Genomic DNA, 17,604 nt, shown 5'->3' with positions numbered 1-17,604 from the left:
ATATCTCAAGTTACGGAAAATTAAGGTATATATGTTAAACATAGTAGAAAAAGCATACTAAGCACAACATTACATGATGACTAAGTTTTAAAAAAATCACGAGTATTAGAAAACATAATGAGTGGGAGAGAGGAGAAGGAAAAACCTAAACAAGTGTCCACAATCGCCCGAAAAGGGGGAGAGAGAGAGAGGGTGCTTAGCAGTGATATCTTGGAGACAAAACAGCCAATAGAACTTGGACAATGAGAAACAAATATTTGTGCATGTGCATGTATGTGTGTGTGAGAGAGAGAAAAAGATATCGTCTCGAAGAGAAAACATGATATGCTTGAAATTGATGGCCGATGGAGTATCAAAATTTTGTTTTATTTTTGTCCTTATATGTTAGCTTAGTAGCTGAAGGCTTCGACCAGGTAAAGATATGAACCTTGAGCAAACTATTAGAAATTTATTTACCTAGAGAAAAACATAACCTTGGATGGGGAGGGAGACTTGGGATCCGTGCAAAAGAGAAGGAAAACTTGGACTAGGTGATATATAGGTGTTTTTTTTTATGGTCACAGATATATACTTCAATTGTCGAATTTTTAAACGCTTGCAGGGCGTTTGGTCTAGTGGTATGATTCTCGCTTCGGGTGCGAGAGGTCGCGAGTTCGATTCTCGCAACGCCCCAGTTTCTTTATTTTTGTTTAAGAATTAATTAATAACACCTATTTCCCCCTTTTGTTTCCTTTTTTTTTTTGAGTCAAATTATATTACACATAAAATTTAATCCCAATTTAGTTGTAATAATCATCATTACTGAAATGCGAAGCTGGAATACAAGGTGCCAAATGTATTAGCATGGCCTTTGATAAAACTATAGATCCTTCAAAATTCTTCCTCACAATAATACTAACTGTAGTGTTGCTTAGTTGTGATTCTCATGGGGACCATCAATGCCTCAATATGTCATGTCAGCTCATAAAGTTTGCATACCAACACTGAGGTCAATACAATCCACTTGCATTAAACATCTATGATGCATGTCACTGATTCATGAGGTACCTACAATAACAATCCATACATCTGTCATCCATTTGAGGCTTTGTTTAGCATTGCTTTCCCAGAGCTAAAAAGAATTTGTTATGGGGCCAAAAGTTTTTTTTTAGAAGTTTTCAAAGTGATTGGTAAAAATCTTAAACAATTTTTTGGGATCTTTCAAAAGCTGAAGTAGGTTTACCAGAGAAACAATCCAATTTGGAGCTTTTAGGCAAAAACTCTGCCTAAAATATGTTGGAAAATTGTTTTCACCCAAAAAAATTGAGTTTGAATCCCAACAAAGAAATTTTTCAAAAATCAATTTAAAATACTTTTTATTATCATAATCATTTAAGGTGGCGGTTTTTATGCCATAATCATCCCATCAAGAATTTTGAATATATTTATTATGTTAATAAGATTAAAATATAAAAACAATTTACAAATTAACAATACTTTGTAATAACATTTGTATACTATAATAATATAATATTGTATAATATAATATTGTGTTGTATTTATTATGTTACATTGTATTTATCGTGCTATAATACTATTAGATTACTATCATTACTATTATTCTAATATAGTAATTATATTATAATAATATAATAATATCATAATGAAAATATTATAATATTAATATTTAGATTGAAATATCTAAATAAATGATTTATAAATTAAAATACTTTATAATAGCAATAATATAGCACGGATAGTTAGATTATTGAAAGTATCATGCAATTCCCTTCATTATCATTTTTTGATGCTAAAAGTTCTTTTTCAGATCGGTTACCAAGCAGGCAACACTTCAGAAATTTAGTTACTAAATAGTAAATATTTTTTTATTAAAAATTTTATTGTCTAAACCGTATAGATAAAAACTTTACTATCTACGATGATGCCAAATTGGATCTATACATTTTCATCAATGCATGTCTTTGGTTTCTTGCTTTGTAGATAAAATAATGAAGAATATGTAGATGTCATAGATTCAATAATAATAATTATATCAAAATTAAATGAAAAATAGCTTTACCAAAATGATCACATAATACTTCAACTTGACCAAGTCACGATCTTAAAAAAAAAAAAAATTGATCTTTCTCTGACTTGTCAATCTAATTGAATTATCAAAGACTTGATAAATTTCAATCGAGTTCTAATTTTTTTAATAAATTTTTCAAATGTATACCTTTCTAAATATGAAAAATTGCACGAATACCTCCGTAAAGTTGCTATTTGTATGTATACCCTTACAACTTTTTTTTGCATATGTACCCATAGGAATATTTTAGTCATTTTAATTTAAAGCCGTTTATTTTTAACGACATTAAGTGGTACGAGTATATATGCAAAAAAAAAATAAGAAGGATATAAATGCATATAGTAATTTTACGAAAGTATTCATGCAATTTTGTATATTTAAGAAGGTATACAAGCAAAAAAAATCCTACATTTTCTTTATTATCATTTTTTGATGCTAAAAGTTCTTTTTCAGATCAGTTACCAAGCAGATAACACTTCAGAAATATAGTTAAACACTTCAGAAATATAGTTACTAAATAGCAAATAATTTTTTATTAAAAAATTTATTGTCGAAAACTCTATAGAAAAAAGCTTTACCATCTACGACGATGCCAAATGCCAAACGGGGTCTATACATTTGCATCAATGCATGTCTTTGGTTTCTTACTTTGTAGACAAAACGGACATAGACCAGCAACTTGAGGGCATTCGCAGATTACTAACATCAGAAAGGCAAAATACACCGAGCACCAACTCTTAATTATATTATACAGCAAACTAGGAAGCGAACATTCAACCGCCTCCACCTTTATAACAAACCCTTTGTAACTTCTTAAGAGTTGGAGCACTTATCAAGTTCAGTAGCCACATAATAAATTTATAATTGTACACTTCCGTAGTCTCTGTCACTTGCATTTAGGTGCCATGATCAAGATTAAACAAGTTCAACATAGAGAAGAGCAATTAGATCATAAGACAAGCCTATCAGATGGCATATCAAATTTTCATTGCTCATCTAAATAAAAATACCATAATCAAGATACCATAATCAAGGTCCACACTTTGGTGCCAAGTAGAGGTGGGCATTGGGCCGGGCCGTCCATGGCCCGGCACGAAGCAGGCACGGCCCGCTTGCTATAGTAACGGACCGTGCTAGGCACGGCCCATAAAAGAGGGCCGGGCTGGCACGATTCGTGGGCCAAGCACGGCACGGCCCGCGAGCCAGCCTGGCACGGCCCATAAGGACCTGGGCTGGCACGATTCGTGGGCCAAGCACGGCACGGCCCATAAGGGCCTGGGCTGGCACGATTCGTGGGCCAAGCACGGCACGGCCCGCGAGCCAGCCCGGAATGGCCCATAAGGGCCTGAATCGGGCCTGGGCCGGACTAAGCACGGCTCGTCCCTCTTAAAATAAATGAGAATAAATTTTTTTAATAAATTAATAAATATTGGGAACTAAGGATTTATTAATATAAAGCCACCTTAATGGTGAGGGGTTTGGCATAGACCCCTACCAGTTTATTAATTTAAATCAAAATGGTACATGAAGGGAGGTTTGGACCTTGGTCTGACCTCCATAATACAATAAGAAAGGAGAAAAAATAGAGATGATTCACTTTAACAATTAAAAAAATAAAAATATATAATTATAAAAAATTAAGAAATAAAAATAAATGATCAAAATCTTACTAATCATCAGTATTCACTATTCAGTAGTGTTTGTATCATCATCATCAGAGGATGTTGTATCATGTCCACCTTTATCTTGAAGTCTCGCCTCAGCATCCAACCAATCTTTGAAGCAGAGAAGCATCTTAACCGTTTCGCCAGTCATCCTACTTCTCTTTTCGTCAAGAACACGCCGATCTGCACTAAAAGCGGATTCCGATGCTACTGTGGACATCGGCACAGCTAAAATATCGCGTGCAATTGCAGACATAACAGGATATTGATTTTTAACACTCTTCCACCAAGATAATACATCTAGACTCTCTATTTGATTTTCATCATATGCAGACTGAAGATCATTTCGTAAATAAAATTCTAGTTCACTACTTAAAGATGAAGAAGATGAAGATGAACTTGAAGCATGTGTGTGTTTTCTCTGTGCAATAAATGAAAAAATAGATGACGAACGAGAACTACTAGAAAAAGAAATAGAGCTTTGTACGGAGAATCTAGATCCACGAAATTTTTCATCATATATAGCATAAATATCATAAAGAAGTTGTGTTACCTCAATTTTAGCAGGTTCAGAATCTTGAATCATATTTTCACAATATGCATCAAGTAAAATTAGTACGCCATTCAATTTAACTCTTGGATCAAATACAGCAGCTAAGTTATGCATAGGACATATCTTGTCCCAATACTCATTCCATTTGTTCAATAATAGGCATTAAAACATCATCATATCCATGTTCTGCAAATTTTTGACTAATCATATATGCTTGTTGTAAAAATGAACATGAAGTTGGATAATAAATACCAGAAAGAACATTAGTAGCATTATAAAAATTAATCAAAAAATCTTCCAAAATTTTGCCTTCATTCCAATCAATTTCAGTCAATGTAAAGCCTAATCCACGATCATTCATATATACACTTAATAAGTTTTTATATGGGTATGCATCATGTATCATGCTATATGTTGAGTTCCAACGAGTAATTACATCAAGTTTAATTTTTTTTAAAACGTTTACCATGATTTATACATAGTTCCTTAAATTCTTGAAGTCTTGATCTTGAAGCATGAATAAAAGAAACTGCATTTCTAATTTTTGAAATAACATCTTGAATCATACCCATGCCAGCTTGAACAGAAAGATTTAAGATATGACATGCACATCTAATATGCAATAAATTTCCATTTAACATGGGATGCAATGAGTCCTTTAATAATGTAACAGCAGAATTATTATTAGATGCATTATCAAAAGTAATAGACATAATTTTATCATTAATATTATATGAACATGCAGTTTGATAAATGGCATTTAAAATTTGTTGCCCAGAATGTGGAAAATCAAAAGCACGAAAAGCAAAAATATGTTTATTTAATTGCTAATCATTATCAATATAATGAGCGGTAATAGCAATAAAACAATTACTACCTATAGATGCTGACCAAATATCAGAAGTTAATGAAACTTTTACATTTAAAGTAGAGAGTGTTTCAATTAAACTTTGTCTCATTGCTAAAAAGTTAGTCATAGCTACTCTTCTAAATGTACGCCTATTAGTTCTTTTGTAAGCTGGTTGTAGGTTTAATTGAACATATTCTTCAAAATTAAAAGATTCACATAAACTAAAAGATAATTCATCCTTAACAATCCATTTTACAAGTGATTTTCTTTGATTTTCATGATTATATGCAAAATTACTTAAAAGTGATCCCCCTTGTATATTAAGGGTACTTTGAAGATGAGAATCATGCATCCTATGACTCTCTTGATGTCTTTTTAAATGGCATGTTCCCCCACTACTACTATAACTATAAAGTTTGGCACATTTTTTACATTTTGCTTTCCAGACTCCATCAACCATAATTCTATCAAATTCATTCCATACAGCACTAGTCCTCTTACGAGAAGAGGTTTGATCTTCACTCGATTCACTGGTTCTAGAGGAACTAGGAACATGGGGTTGGGGATTAGTTTCTTCTCCCTCAGAAACAAGAGGAATGCCAAAATGACTTTCATCAAAAGATGACATATCTAAATTGATGAATGCAAAAAATAAAAACTAACCACAAAGAAGAATTGAGTAGAGGACCAGAGGTAGAGCCGAGATTTGTGAGCTTCCTCTTGTGCTCTCAACAAGGAGTGACCTTCTCTTTCTCTTGTACTTCTAACTTCTCAACAAGAACCTCCTCTTATGTAGCACTTGAACACTTGCTAAACGCAAACTAAAAATTAAATTGCTAGAAGCCTAGATCACTTGCTAAATATTGTTAAAAGAGAGAAATAGTAGTAGTAGAGAAGGAGAGAAGAGTTGGTTTGGTGTGGTGAGAATGAGGGACGAAAGGGGTATTTATAGGACTCCAAATTCCCCCCCCTCAAAATACCCCTCAAAATAGCCGTTTTATGACTGTTGGGAGGGGTATTTTGGGTAAAAACCACAAATAGCCGTTATGGGTAACGGCTATTTTTTTTTTGCTAGACGGGCCCGTCTCGTGCCAGAGCCCGGCACGGCCCGCCACCCCACGGGCCTAGGGCCGTGCCGGGCTTAGCCTTTAGGCTAAGCGGGCCGTGTCAGGCACAGCCCGTTTAGTAACAGGCCGGGCTAGGCACAGCCCGTTTAGTTTGTGGTCCGATGGGCTTGGGTCGGGGCCGGCCCGATGCCCATCTCTGGCCCGGCCCGGCCCGGCCCGATGCCCATCTCTAGTGTCAAGGTATAATACGATACTATACCAACATTCGTATGCAAATATATATAGATTCCATACTAGTACAACATATTTTATTTTTATTTTTTTAATATTTGAGGAGGGTAGCATAGGCAAGCAAAGAAGTAAGACGGCAAATGGGTCGAGTTGATCCATAACCTGTCCTGATCCGATCCGTTATAAAGGATTCGTGGGCCGGGTTGAATTCTAAAATTGAACACGTTCTATTTTCAAGGTCGGATCTAGGTTTCTTGAATTCAGACCCGACTTACTCCATCTATTTGAAATTTGGATAATTTTAGGTTTCCAACTCTAGAACCCAACTCGAACTCGCTAAACCATTTGGACCCGTGGGCCATAAGGGTGCAGCTCTAACCACCCAACTGGTGCTTAAAGCTCTGCCTAGAATCTTAACTCTCTGTTACTCGTTGCTATTCTGAAGTTCATAGTGAGTAGAAATGTAAAATAATATAATGATATCGAGCTTTGTGGTGATCTCAAATTGTGGGATTGCATTTTTCATGAAGGAAGGTGGGTCAGATAAGAAATTAGTGCTCGTTAGAAATATAAATGCTTTCATTGGTTACATTTAGCTAGGATGAAATCAGAAGGGAAGAAGAAAAAAAAAATGTATGAAAGAGTTTATTTTCTTAAAAAGAGGAAGCAACAGACACAGCAACATGTAGTGAAATTGGTATTGCGGCTTAAATCAACTTTAAAAAAGAAACAGCAAACATCACTGATACCAAAAATAGATGAAGATCCATAAGTTTATTTTAGTTGTCTAGCAATATGGACCCAACCTTTTAGTGTCATTGAGTCGAAGCTTTGTTAGATGCTGGGTTCAGTGGTTGAAAGGCTTTTGCAGGTAGCTTGAGCCTTGTGAGTCTTTATTCCATGCAACTTGCTGCATTGGCTTAGAATTGATCTTAGCCAGCTATCTTTAGGAATTTGTTTTAATTAAGAAAAGGAAGGAGACTTCTTATCCAAGCAGCCTTTCTTTATTCTCTCTTCTTCCGATCTTCCCGCTTCCTCTCTTATTCTTTCTTTTTCCCTCTTCATTGTTCTCTAACATGAATCAAAATTTTTACTGTCCAATAGCATATTTCTTACTGATTTTCAGATCAAATCAATTTACTCCCCAACTTGCAGCAGATTCATATTTTGTAGCCTATTTTCCACCTGAAGCTGCATCAAAAGAAAGAAAAGAAGGAAAGTAGGGGGAAAAAAAAGAAGGCGGGTACGAAGATAAAAACAAAAAAAAAAAAAAGAAGAAAAGAAGAAAAAAGAAAAACAGTGAATAAAAAGAGGAAAGAAGGGGGGGAAAAAAAGGCAAGAGGTCCGAACTAACACGACCCACAAGACGGTTCCACTCAGTTTGGGCTACTTACCAATCTGAACACCTGAACTGGGGGTATTAGTTCAGATCGGTTCACATTTGGTACTTTGTTATCATAGAAGTTCATGAAATCATGCAGCATCTTGTTCGTAAAAGTTTTAAAAATAATGGTGAATCATGTCATACAACCATGGATACCTTTTTTGGATCAGAGACAACTCATGAATGAAACTTTAGCTATCCCAAGTCCCAACATCAATAATGTGCGCTAAAGCATCATGCATTCCAAATGCTGGCATAACAAAAACGCCCTAAAAAAGGTAGATCTTAGTAAACTATGTGGGTTTGTTTCACAAATATGCCCCAGTCCACAAGTCTTCACCTCTCCCATCTTCAACAAATGAAAGAAACAAAGAAAATACATACGCCAAAAGGTGGCAGTCTATCTTGAAAGCATGCCCAAAAGTGTGGGAATACACATTCAGAGGGGACAAGGATTCTGTGGGCAAACTCCCATCAACCATGAGTAAGAATTGAATGAATAATCTACGAAAATAAGAGTAAGGACAGCAACAGGGGTTGATCTGTTTATTTTCATCATAAATCACCTCAAGAAAATGAAAGTGGCCAGCCAGTAATCACCTCAAGGAATGGAAGAAATCTATGTATTACTGAGATCCAATGACAACTTTGCTCCCTCATGATATACCACAAGTGAACATCAAAGTGTGGCCGCTATATTAATTCAACAAACCATTTTAAACTAGAAATTGAGACTAATCTTTTAGTCCATCTGTAAGGAAAAGATACCCCGATGCGATATTTTTTTTAAAAAAAAGGTGTATTATGTCCCTGATCTGATGAAAACTTTTATTATTCATTGCCTTAGGAATGACAAACTCATGTAAGCTGAATAATTGTATTCCAACAATGCAGCAATAAATTGACGTCTGATAAAAGAGTGCATCCTTTCTATTCAAATAAAAAATAAGGTAAAGCATATCTGATCATGACGAGTTAAACAATTATGATGGAGAAGACAACTGCATGTTTTCTGAACAGAGTTGAGCACCAAGTTCAACACAGTGTTGGAGGGGGTAGCCAATGGCTAAGAGAATTTTTTCCAGAATCCAATAATGTCCAACGTGCTTACAGCTGAACTTTACCTGCTAAGTACCATGAATGCATTGCAAGGCTGCCAAATGCCATGATATTGGCAAGTGAAGATAAGCCGTGGATCATTCCAAATTTCTTGTTCATTCCTGCAAGTTGTGGATTAGACTTTGCTACTTCCATGTTCTTTGACCGTCCCACTTCGTCACCAATGCTTAGCTCTCTCTCAACCTTGTGCCTCTTCTTCATCATCTGGTCGGGGTAAATAAATGAATGAATGAATAAAGAGATATGTGTTCTCGAAAAGAAAAAAGGAGATACAAAATCAGATCTGGAATGTTATTTTGAAGCCTAGTCGTGCTTGTTAAATTATAAGATTAGCTGATGACATCAGTAACTTATGATTAGATTATAAACATCTGCTGATGCTTTTTTTAGAAAAGTCACCACAACAACATTTGCTCAAGTGATTAAACTTATAACAGACAAGTCGAGTGATGTTTAAGCCCTTCCATCTAAATTCAATGTAATATTAGTAAGAAATCGCAAGAAAATATCATTAATTATGAAAATTCCCAAAATAGAATCTTGAGTGAACTTAATCTTTCATGTTTTCCAGCAAACAAATTTACAGGCATGTGCAATCCACATTTACGAAAATTAATGAAAAAAAAAGAAAAATCTATCTGACCGGGAATTGGATTAAACAAATGAAGACCACATCCATTGAGATCTTCAATTGGACTTCTTATCTTTTTGTTTTGAAGGACTTGGTAAACAAAGGACCGCCTTTCAAGGACTCTCAACAGGAATGCCAATATTTTTATCTTTTATCTTCCACAACTATTCTTGAAAATAATAAAAACTGAAAATTAATCGATCATCCACCCAAGGGAAAACTAAACAAACCCAAAGGCCCTAACTTGTGCTTTTAAATATAGTATACAATCAAATATGACAGAGTAGTTTGTACATTAGAAATGAAAAATAAATGTTGAGAATCATGAAAATAAAAGAATCGACTTAGGAAGTATCAAGACCTTAGCATTGAGCAGCCAAAGGCATCAATTTGTCCTAAAACACTTCCTTTTGCCAGTTGTTGCAGCTTTCATTCAATTCATCAAATAAGATGTGTATTTCTTTTGTTTATCTTCTTCTGATGTGCAGGATATAACTATCATTGCTGATAAGTTGAAACCCATTTTAAACTATCAACCATCCTTTAGTAATTTTTTTTAAAAAAAAAAACTTCCAACTGCTGTCAGAGTTACACAAACCATTAACTAGAGAAGGAATATCTACATGAAAATAATGTTTCTCCATCTCCTTGGATAGCTATAATCTAATGACAATTCACCCTGTTTGGTGCCTGAATAATTTTGACCAGCATGTGTGAATAACTTCATCCAAAAAACTACTTACCCCTCGATAACCAGGTAAAACTATTCGAACCGCCCCCCACCACACACAAGTGTCTGTTGCCTGCACTTAACCACCCTACCAAATAGTTTTAACCTGGTTAAAGCTAAATGAATACCAAAAATGTCCATCATTACTGGGGCTTCGTTGGGTTGCCCGAAACATTGTTTGGTTGAATAAAGTTGAAAAAGAGACCTTTATTCAAATTTATCCCGGAAGCAAACAACGCTAGACTCAGCTTCGCCTTGAGAATATAATTTACTCTGCAACTCATAAAACCACTATTGCTCGGTAAGAGACAATGGAATAAATTCCAACGAGCTTTCAACCTACTTCAATCACTGATTCATTTTCGTCATACCGACCCCAACCACCAAATTAATGAGCTATTGAAGCCCAATCTTTTACATCAAAAACAAACCTATCCTGTGTAAATAGAGGGAGTAAGGATCAAAATAGTGGATTACCTCGATGGTCATGGGGGTGAAGATAAGGAGGTTGGAGAGATTGAAGAAAAGGGCAGAGAGAAGGAACCCAAGCTGGTATCTCTCAAGGGACGATGCCGACTTCCATGGGTGGAGGTAGGCGAATGCCATCACCGAGATCGCCGCACACACCGATATCAACATGAAGTACGCCGGAAACATCTTGCTCTGTAGATTCCCAAACTGGTGCCTCGGCAAATACCTTCAATTTTTTTTCCCAAGATAAATCAAAATCCAAATAAAACAACAACTAAATTATCAGAAAAAGGGAGGACTTTTAACTAACGCTTTGCCAAATTCCATCATCTTACTTCATAAATCCAAATAAAATAAAATAAAAAGAAGCTTTGGCAAGATTTTCCGAATTTTCTCAAAATTTCCTCAAAAGCAATGAAAAAGGCTGGATATTTTGAGGACTAGGAGGCATACTTGAACATGATGATGCCGCCGATGAAGGTGACCCAGAGGGCGGAGCCCCAGCAGGTGGCGAAGCAGAGGAGATGGGCGATCTTGGCGACGGAGACGGCGGCGGCGGGGGAGGCCGGCCCCGACCCGAACAGGTCCGGCGCGAAGACCACTCCGACCGCCAGGAACGCCACCGCCGACAGGAACCGCGTCGCCCAAGCCATCGGAGAGAGAACTCTAGGGTTAGGGTTAAGGTTAGGCTTCGGCAGTCGCACAGTCGCTGGGTAGGAGGAGAAGGCGACGACTCTAGAGTTATAAAAAGCCTTGAAGAAAGGAGACGGCCGGACGGTAGAGATAAGCTTGGGCGGAGAGGACGTACAGTCCATTTTCCATAAATCTCCCTACTCTTTCAAATATTTCATAGATATCAGTTCTTCTACTGGCTGTCATATTTATTTTAAGTAAGGGTAATAACGGAAATAATGGATCGGGGTTTGGATTGGTTGCTGCTAAAGTAGGCAAGGGTTAAACCGGGTCCATTCTGGCATAAAAGCCAGAGCTGATCAGATCAATTGGACTCTAGGGTTCTGAGATTGGGTCCAGTCCTGTAAAATTTGGACCATGATTAGATCCATTGGATTATCGGGTTCGAGATCGGGTTTTGTTGCAGATGGTGATTTTACAATTCATACAGGACTAGACTAGGGCTGGTAACAATCCAAGTTGGGCTATATTTCCACTGCACGCTTGTGCTCGTTTTATGTCATTCTTTGGCTTAATGCCAATTTGCAAGATTTTTTTTTCACAATTCAACTAGCTTTCGAGCATACTTGTTCCTCATCCGAGCCAATCTAATTAATTTGCCAATTCGGATCGGGTCATGATAATGCTGGGTCTACATATAGGTTGGGTTATCTTGGTATTAAGTTCAGATCTGAACCAAACCAGCAACCAACCTGATTCCCACCTTTAGCAATAACTGTTGTTAACAAATCCTACAAGTGAATTCATTTTTTTACTGGAAAAACGAAATCCGTTCAGAGCTTCTTTTTTTTTTCAACTCAGAATTGTCAAATGTGATTGCTAGATCAACTTCTTTTCTTGACAAAGAGATCAAATTTTGTTCCATCTTACATTAGTCTTTAATAAAAGAATGAGCCACAAGGTTTATTGTCAAAAAAATTACATCACAAAGTTGACATAAAGGAGGAAAAAGAAGAAAAAAAAAATCAAAGCACGGCAATTTTTTGCAGTGGAGTGAATTCTTTGTAGATCAGCAATTTTTCCAACTCTTGACCAATCTGCACATTAGAAAAAACACACTAATCAGGACTATGAGAAGCACGTTGCGAGAATGGCCACTAGAGTCATCACGTAAAGAAAGTATTTAGGCCGCTGTTGAAAAGGAATACAAGATGAATTGCAGCAGCAACACAAACATATCCATCAAAATAGCTATTGAGCACAGTTGAAAAAAAAAGCTCCACAGAAAAATTTTGAGCAGTTTATGTCCAAACTGTCATTTTGAAGTCAAGCCTCCCATGACTTTCCAAACATCCCCTGCTTAAATTAACAGCAATGGCATGTATGCATATGTATATGCATCTGTATGACTGTATTAGGAGAAGGAACATCATTATCTAACTTGGTTGATACTTCTTCGTAGGAGAAATCAGCTACTTATTCTATTTGATGGGAACAATTTCACCTAGTCATTACTTTCTTCCTGTCAGAAAGAAAAACTGATGTTGTTGGCAATAATATAGGCCGAAGATTGTCATGTTACTAGATCTTATAAAAATTTACAATTCAAAATCAGCTTATATTGTATCATGAGGAATACCTCATCCTGAATCTCAGATTAGATTCTGGAATTTGCAAAAGCTCACCAACATCATGTTTTATGAGACAGAAACAAAAGATTCTACAATATTAAAACAGTTTCAATTTTATCGCTAGAAATTCGTAGGCTTTGTTACTCAACGTGTTACCTAGAAAACCATCAAATCATTTTCAATTGTACCTAAGGACTCTTTATCATCAGGCAGCCATATACGAATAAGAAACACACCACTATTCTCATGATCATCTATAGAGAAACTTCTGTTTTTCTTCCCCATCATATGCAAAGAAAAATACTTGACTGTTGCACACCTCATACCATATCAATCAAACAAACATTCTCACTTTTAAACAAAAAAATTATGTCCCACAAGATATAGTGTATTTTTCTATCACAAACAGAGGAGAGTTTTAGTAAAATGAAGATCCAATTTACCAAAATTCCTGGGCGCTCTGAAACTTGAGATAAATGTCACAGCCCTACCCATAATATTGTTTTACATTTGATTGCCATTAAACATGCATGCTGACCATACTTGGGTGGTTCTGTTGATACAGAGTCAAATGCCTTGACTAATAGCTCCATGTTGTTCTTACTAGAATGCACATGGTTTACTCTAGAGGAAGAAGAATTTGATGGATGACAGTGATTTCATACATTAATTGTTTGGAGTAGATTCAATAGACATAATTCCCAATTTACTTTATGTATTTTTTTCGCAGTTACTTATTAGACAGTAAATGCAAAAGTATATATACTAAATATGTTTATTTTGAAGAGACAGTTCAAGCTGCTTCTGAAGTGAGAAACATGGTTTAATATGCCAACGTCCAGCCATGCTGGGTGTTTGCATTATGCATAGCAGAGTTAGCAATAAGGCAAAGGAATACTCCATTAATTCAAAAGGTTTATTCATCAGCTAGGTTGTACTACGGTCAACAACTATCAAGTGATTTGAGTCTTTCTTTCTCTCTTTCTTCTAATACCCACCTTTTCAAAAAAGAATATCATTATAATTATAACAAAGAGAAGGAATCATTGAAAGGATATGTTGAAACACCTACGCAAATGTTTCCAGATTTTAGCAGGAAAAAAGGTTTTAGACTGTACAAATTTATTTTTTCATCATTGGCCATACAGAAGCAAACAGAAAAGTGAAAAATTGAAAATGGTTTTCACTTATGCATCCCTTTTTGTATATTCTAGAATATATATATATATATATATATATATAGGCACTGATGTAGATATAGATAGATATATAGAAGTTTATGTCTTGAAGCATAAACAGTAAGACTTACCCTAGCTGTTTGTAGACAAAATTGTGAATGCATTGGCATTTATTGTTCAGGTCATATTCCCCTTCAAAGTGAGAACAATGAATCAATTTTCATCATTCCCATCCAAATCCTTTTTTTCTCCGTGTCTTTTTCCTAGTTCTTCTCCTTTACATAGAAAAATAGAGAATGAGAGCAGCATCCAATTAGTCCCATGGCTATTATTAAGGAACACAGCAAGGTAAGAAAAAATGTTAATAAGATAAATAATTACTGTTTGCAGCAACAGCTTACCTGTATGTTTGAAGAGCTGAGGCTGCAGTCAGAAACATTGGCTTCATTTCATAGACAAATACCAATCATCTTGTGGTAGCGCAGGCATATCATGCAAAAGTAACATGGCAAGATATCATGTATGAATACACAAAAGTAATTATCCAGAAGCCAAGTCACAGTGGGCTGAGATTGTTGAATGGAGCCCCTGCTTCACCCTTTAGTAGGGTTGAGATGATTTGATGGCATAACTGATATGCCTTTGGTAAAACAACCTTTAATAAAGAAGCTGTAATCTATGTCTGTTGAAGAATTAGTTTCAACCATGAAATAATTTGAATCAGCTGTTGACAACTCTGTCAGTGATTTCAGATTCTATCTTCAGATTAGGAAGGGGATTTATATGAATTCCCTTCCTTTCGCATTTGCTAATTAACTCTCGAGCCTCTTCTAAGTTGCCCGAAGAAGTAAGGGCATGAACAATTGAGCCATATGAATAAGAATTTGGAGTGCAGCCATTTAACTCCATGATGAGTACAGTTTCTTTGGCCTCTTCAATTTTCCTTGCATCACATAAAGATTTGATAAAAGCATTATATGTATAACTGTCTGGGGCCACACCAAATCTCAACATAGCATCAAAAAGGTTCTGTGCCTTCTCAATCTTTTTCATCTTACAAAAGCTTACAATTAGGGGATTAAAAGAAAAGACATCTGGATCAATGCCTTCTTCTTTCATCCTTCTGAAAAGTTTCATTGATCTGCGGACATCCCCAACTGCACAAAGAGAACGGATTAGTATGTTGTATGTGACAGCATTTGGAGAAACACCCCATTCTATCATCTCATTGAAACAATCAAAAGCATCATCCATCTGGTGGACCCGGCAAAGCCCATCAATTATAGAGCTGAATGTAACAACATCTGGCTTAAAACCATGCTCCAGAAGCATCTTTAGAACATCTCTTGCCATACTTGCATCCCCAACCCTAGAATGGCCACTGATAAGAGTATTGAATGTAATGAGGTTCGGACGAAAACCCTTCCCATGCATTTCTTCAAAAATCTCCATTGCCTTATCCATCATCTCAGCTTTGACAAAGCAATCGATCAGCATGTTATACGATACTACACTAGATACAAGTCCATCCAAGACCATGTGTTTCAAATACAGATTTGCCTCCACAACCCATCCCTCCTTTAACAAAGAATTGATAACCATAAGATATGTACTAAATCCAGGTTTGCCGCCTCCTTTTCTGTAATGGTCCAACATCTCACAGACATCACTCAATCCCAGACCCTTCACCATACAAGCCATCACTACATTAAATGTTGCAGCATCCGGAAAATAACCCCTTTGGCCCACCCTACTCATAAACCCTCTAGCCTCTCTTGCCATACTACACTTGGAAAGGCAATACAAAATAGTGCTACATGCATGCTCCTGTAGAACTGGTTCTCGCTCTAAATGCCCACATAACATTTCATACGCCTTGTGTGGTTCCAAGCACCGAAATGCGCCATGAATCAATGACCGGAAAGTGGCTTCATTAGGAGCCACATTTCTCTTCTTCATCGTCTCTAAGACCCGAAATGCCTCCTCCACCTTCTTTGCATTGCAAAATCCATCCACCAATATAGTGTAGGTGAAGACATTAGGTGGGTATCCTGAACTCTCCATCTGCCTCACCAACCGAAGAGCTTCTTCAACAATACCCAGCTTGCATACTCCATGGATGAGACTATTGTAAGTGAAACAATCCGGCGAGCAGTTGTCAGATGGCATCTGCTGGAACTTAAAATAGGCCAAATCAAGTGAATTAGCTTTAACCAATGCATCGATCACCGAGTTGTAGACCAGGGTGCTCGGCCTAAATCCCAAGAATGACACCTGCCCAAAGACTTCATTCACATACTTCGCAAGACCTAATCGGCCCCAACTAGATATCAAAATGCACAGCATGTCCTCCGTAATTCGACAACCGGAGCTCTTAATCTCCTTCAATAAGTCCACAGACAGCACCACTGGACCTCTCCTCCATAGAGCTTCAGCCAAAACCCTGCGAACGGATTGATCTTTTGCTAATTGTTCGTTGAAATTAGAAAGCCAGATGTAAAATTTGAGCGAGAATAGAGGGTTTTCCAGATTTTGTATCAAGCTCACCGCTGAACGGGGATAAAGATATGCCACAACCGATTTGAACTCAGTATTTAGCATCGAAAACCAATCTTTTCTCGAGAGAATCTCTGAGAAACGAACTGGGTCGAGGGATTTCGCGGTTTTTTGATGGATTTCGGCGGAAAGGCGCGATTTTGAAGCCGGCCAGCTCTTGGATCCATCGAAACCATGAAGAAAATCGGATTTTGAAGCTGGAGAACGGGGCTTACCCGAAGAGGCGCGGCGGAGAGGGGCCGATTGTGGGTTGGCGCTGCCGACGAGATCCGGTCTGCTTGGTTTCCTCCGTTTCAGGAGAAGCTCATCTACAGGGGGCTGCTTTTTAGAAGGAGAGGGCCGGAGATTGGGAGGAGGGAAGCCTCTCATGGTCGCCGGCGAGCGGCGAAGGTCGTGGCGGAACGGCGGCGGCGGTGAAGACGCTCTGAGGAAGGGATGGAGTGTTTTGGTCCTCCGTCTGCGGCTAGAATTCATCGAGCCTCCGGTTCGGTCCAATAACTAGGCCCGGCCTGAGATTGGCCGAAACTTTTGCCAGCCCAAAAAGAACAGAGTAGCCTCTTTTTCTACGCCAATGGAGATAAATTTGCCACGAGTATTTTCAGTGTGGTTTCATAAAATCCAATATTTATTTATATTTATTTTTTAAAAAAAGTTTAAAGTACTATGTTTTTTATTCGGATGCTAATATAAATGATTATGATGTTGATATGCTCGGTCACAATTAAAATTTATTAGTTAATCTACAGTAGAAGTTTGCCTATTAAAATCTTCTATTTAGTATAATTTATTATATTATTATATATTTTTAAAATAGTTAAAAAATAAAAAAATTGTATCT

The 17,604-nt window shown here is 36.9% G+C and overlaps 2 protein-coding genes and 1 non-coding gene across 3 annotated transcripts; 1 reads left to right on the top strand and 2 right to left on the bottom strand.

The window, feature by feature from the left end:
- The first annotated feature begins 600 nt into the window (after positions 1 to 600).
- TRNAP-CGG lies at positions 601 to 672 on the top strand. The gene has a single exon. It is a non-coding gene; the product is annotated as a tRNA-Pro (tRNA).
- Positions 673 to 8,680: 8,008 nt separating this feature from the next.
- On the bottom strand, positions 8,681 to 11,598 carry LOC103712473 (transmembrane protein 205-like). The gene is made up of 3 exons (XM_008799003.4): positions 11,222 to 11,598; positions 10,775 to 10,994; positions 8,681 to 9,140 (listed from the first exon to the last, which is right to left on the bottom strand). Exons 1-3 carry the CDS (start codon positions 11,581 to 11,583, stop codon positions 8,925 to 8,927), a joined length of 798 nt encoding a protein of 265 aa, XP_008797225.2. The 5' UTR covers positions 11,584 to 11,598; the 3' UTR covers positions 8,681 to 8,924.
- Positions 11,599 to 12,264: 666 nt separating this feature from the next.
- LOC103712493 (putative pentatricopeptide repeat-containing protein At3g16890, mitochondrial) lies at positions 12,265 to 17,193 on the bottom strand. The gene is made up of 3 exons (XM_039124405.1): positions 14,612 to 17,193; positions 14,342 to 14,485; positions 12,265 to 12,498 (listed from the first exon to the last, which is right to left on the bottom strand). The coding sequence occupies exon 1, from the start codon at positions 17,133 to 17,135 to the stop codon at positions 14,931 to 14,933; it is 2,205 nt and encodes a 734-aa protein (XP_038980333.1). The 5' UTR covers positions 17,136 to 17,193; the 3' UTR covers positions 12,265 to 12,498; positions 14,342 to 14,485; positions 14,612 to 14,930.
- Between the last annotated feature and the right edge of the window lie 411 nt (positions 17,194 to 17,604).

The sequence above is a fragment of the Phoenix dactylifera genome, chromosome 1, assembly GCF_009389715.1.
Source record: "Phoenix dactylifera cultivar Barhee BC4 chromosome 1, palm_55x_up_171113_PBpolish2nd_filt_p, whole genome shotgun sequence".
Taxonomy (NCBI): domain Eukaryota; kingdom Viridiplantae; phylum Streptophyta; class Magnoliopsida; order Arecales; family Arecaceae; genus Phoenix; species Phoenix dactylifera.
The sequence above is the reverse complement of the archived record's forward strand: the minus strand, read 5'-3'. Positions and strand labels throughout refer to the sequence as shown.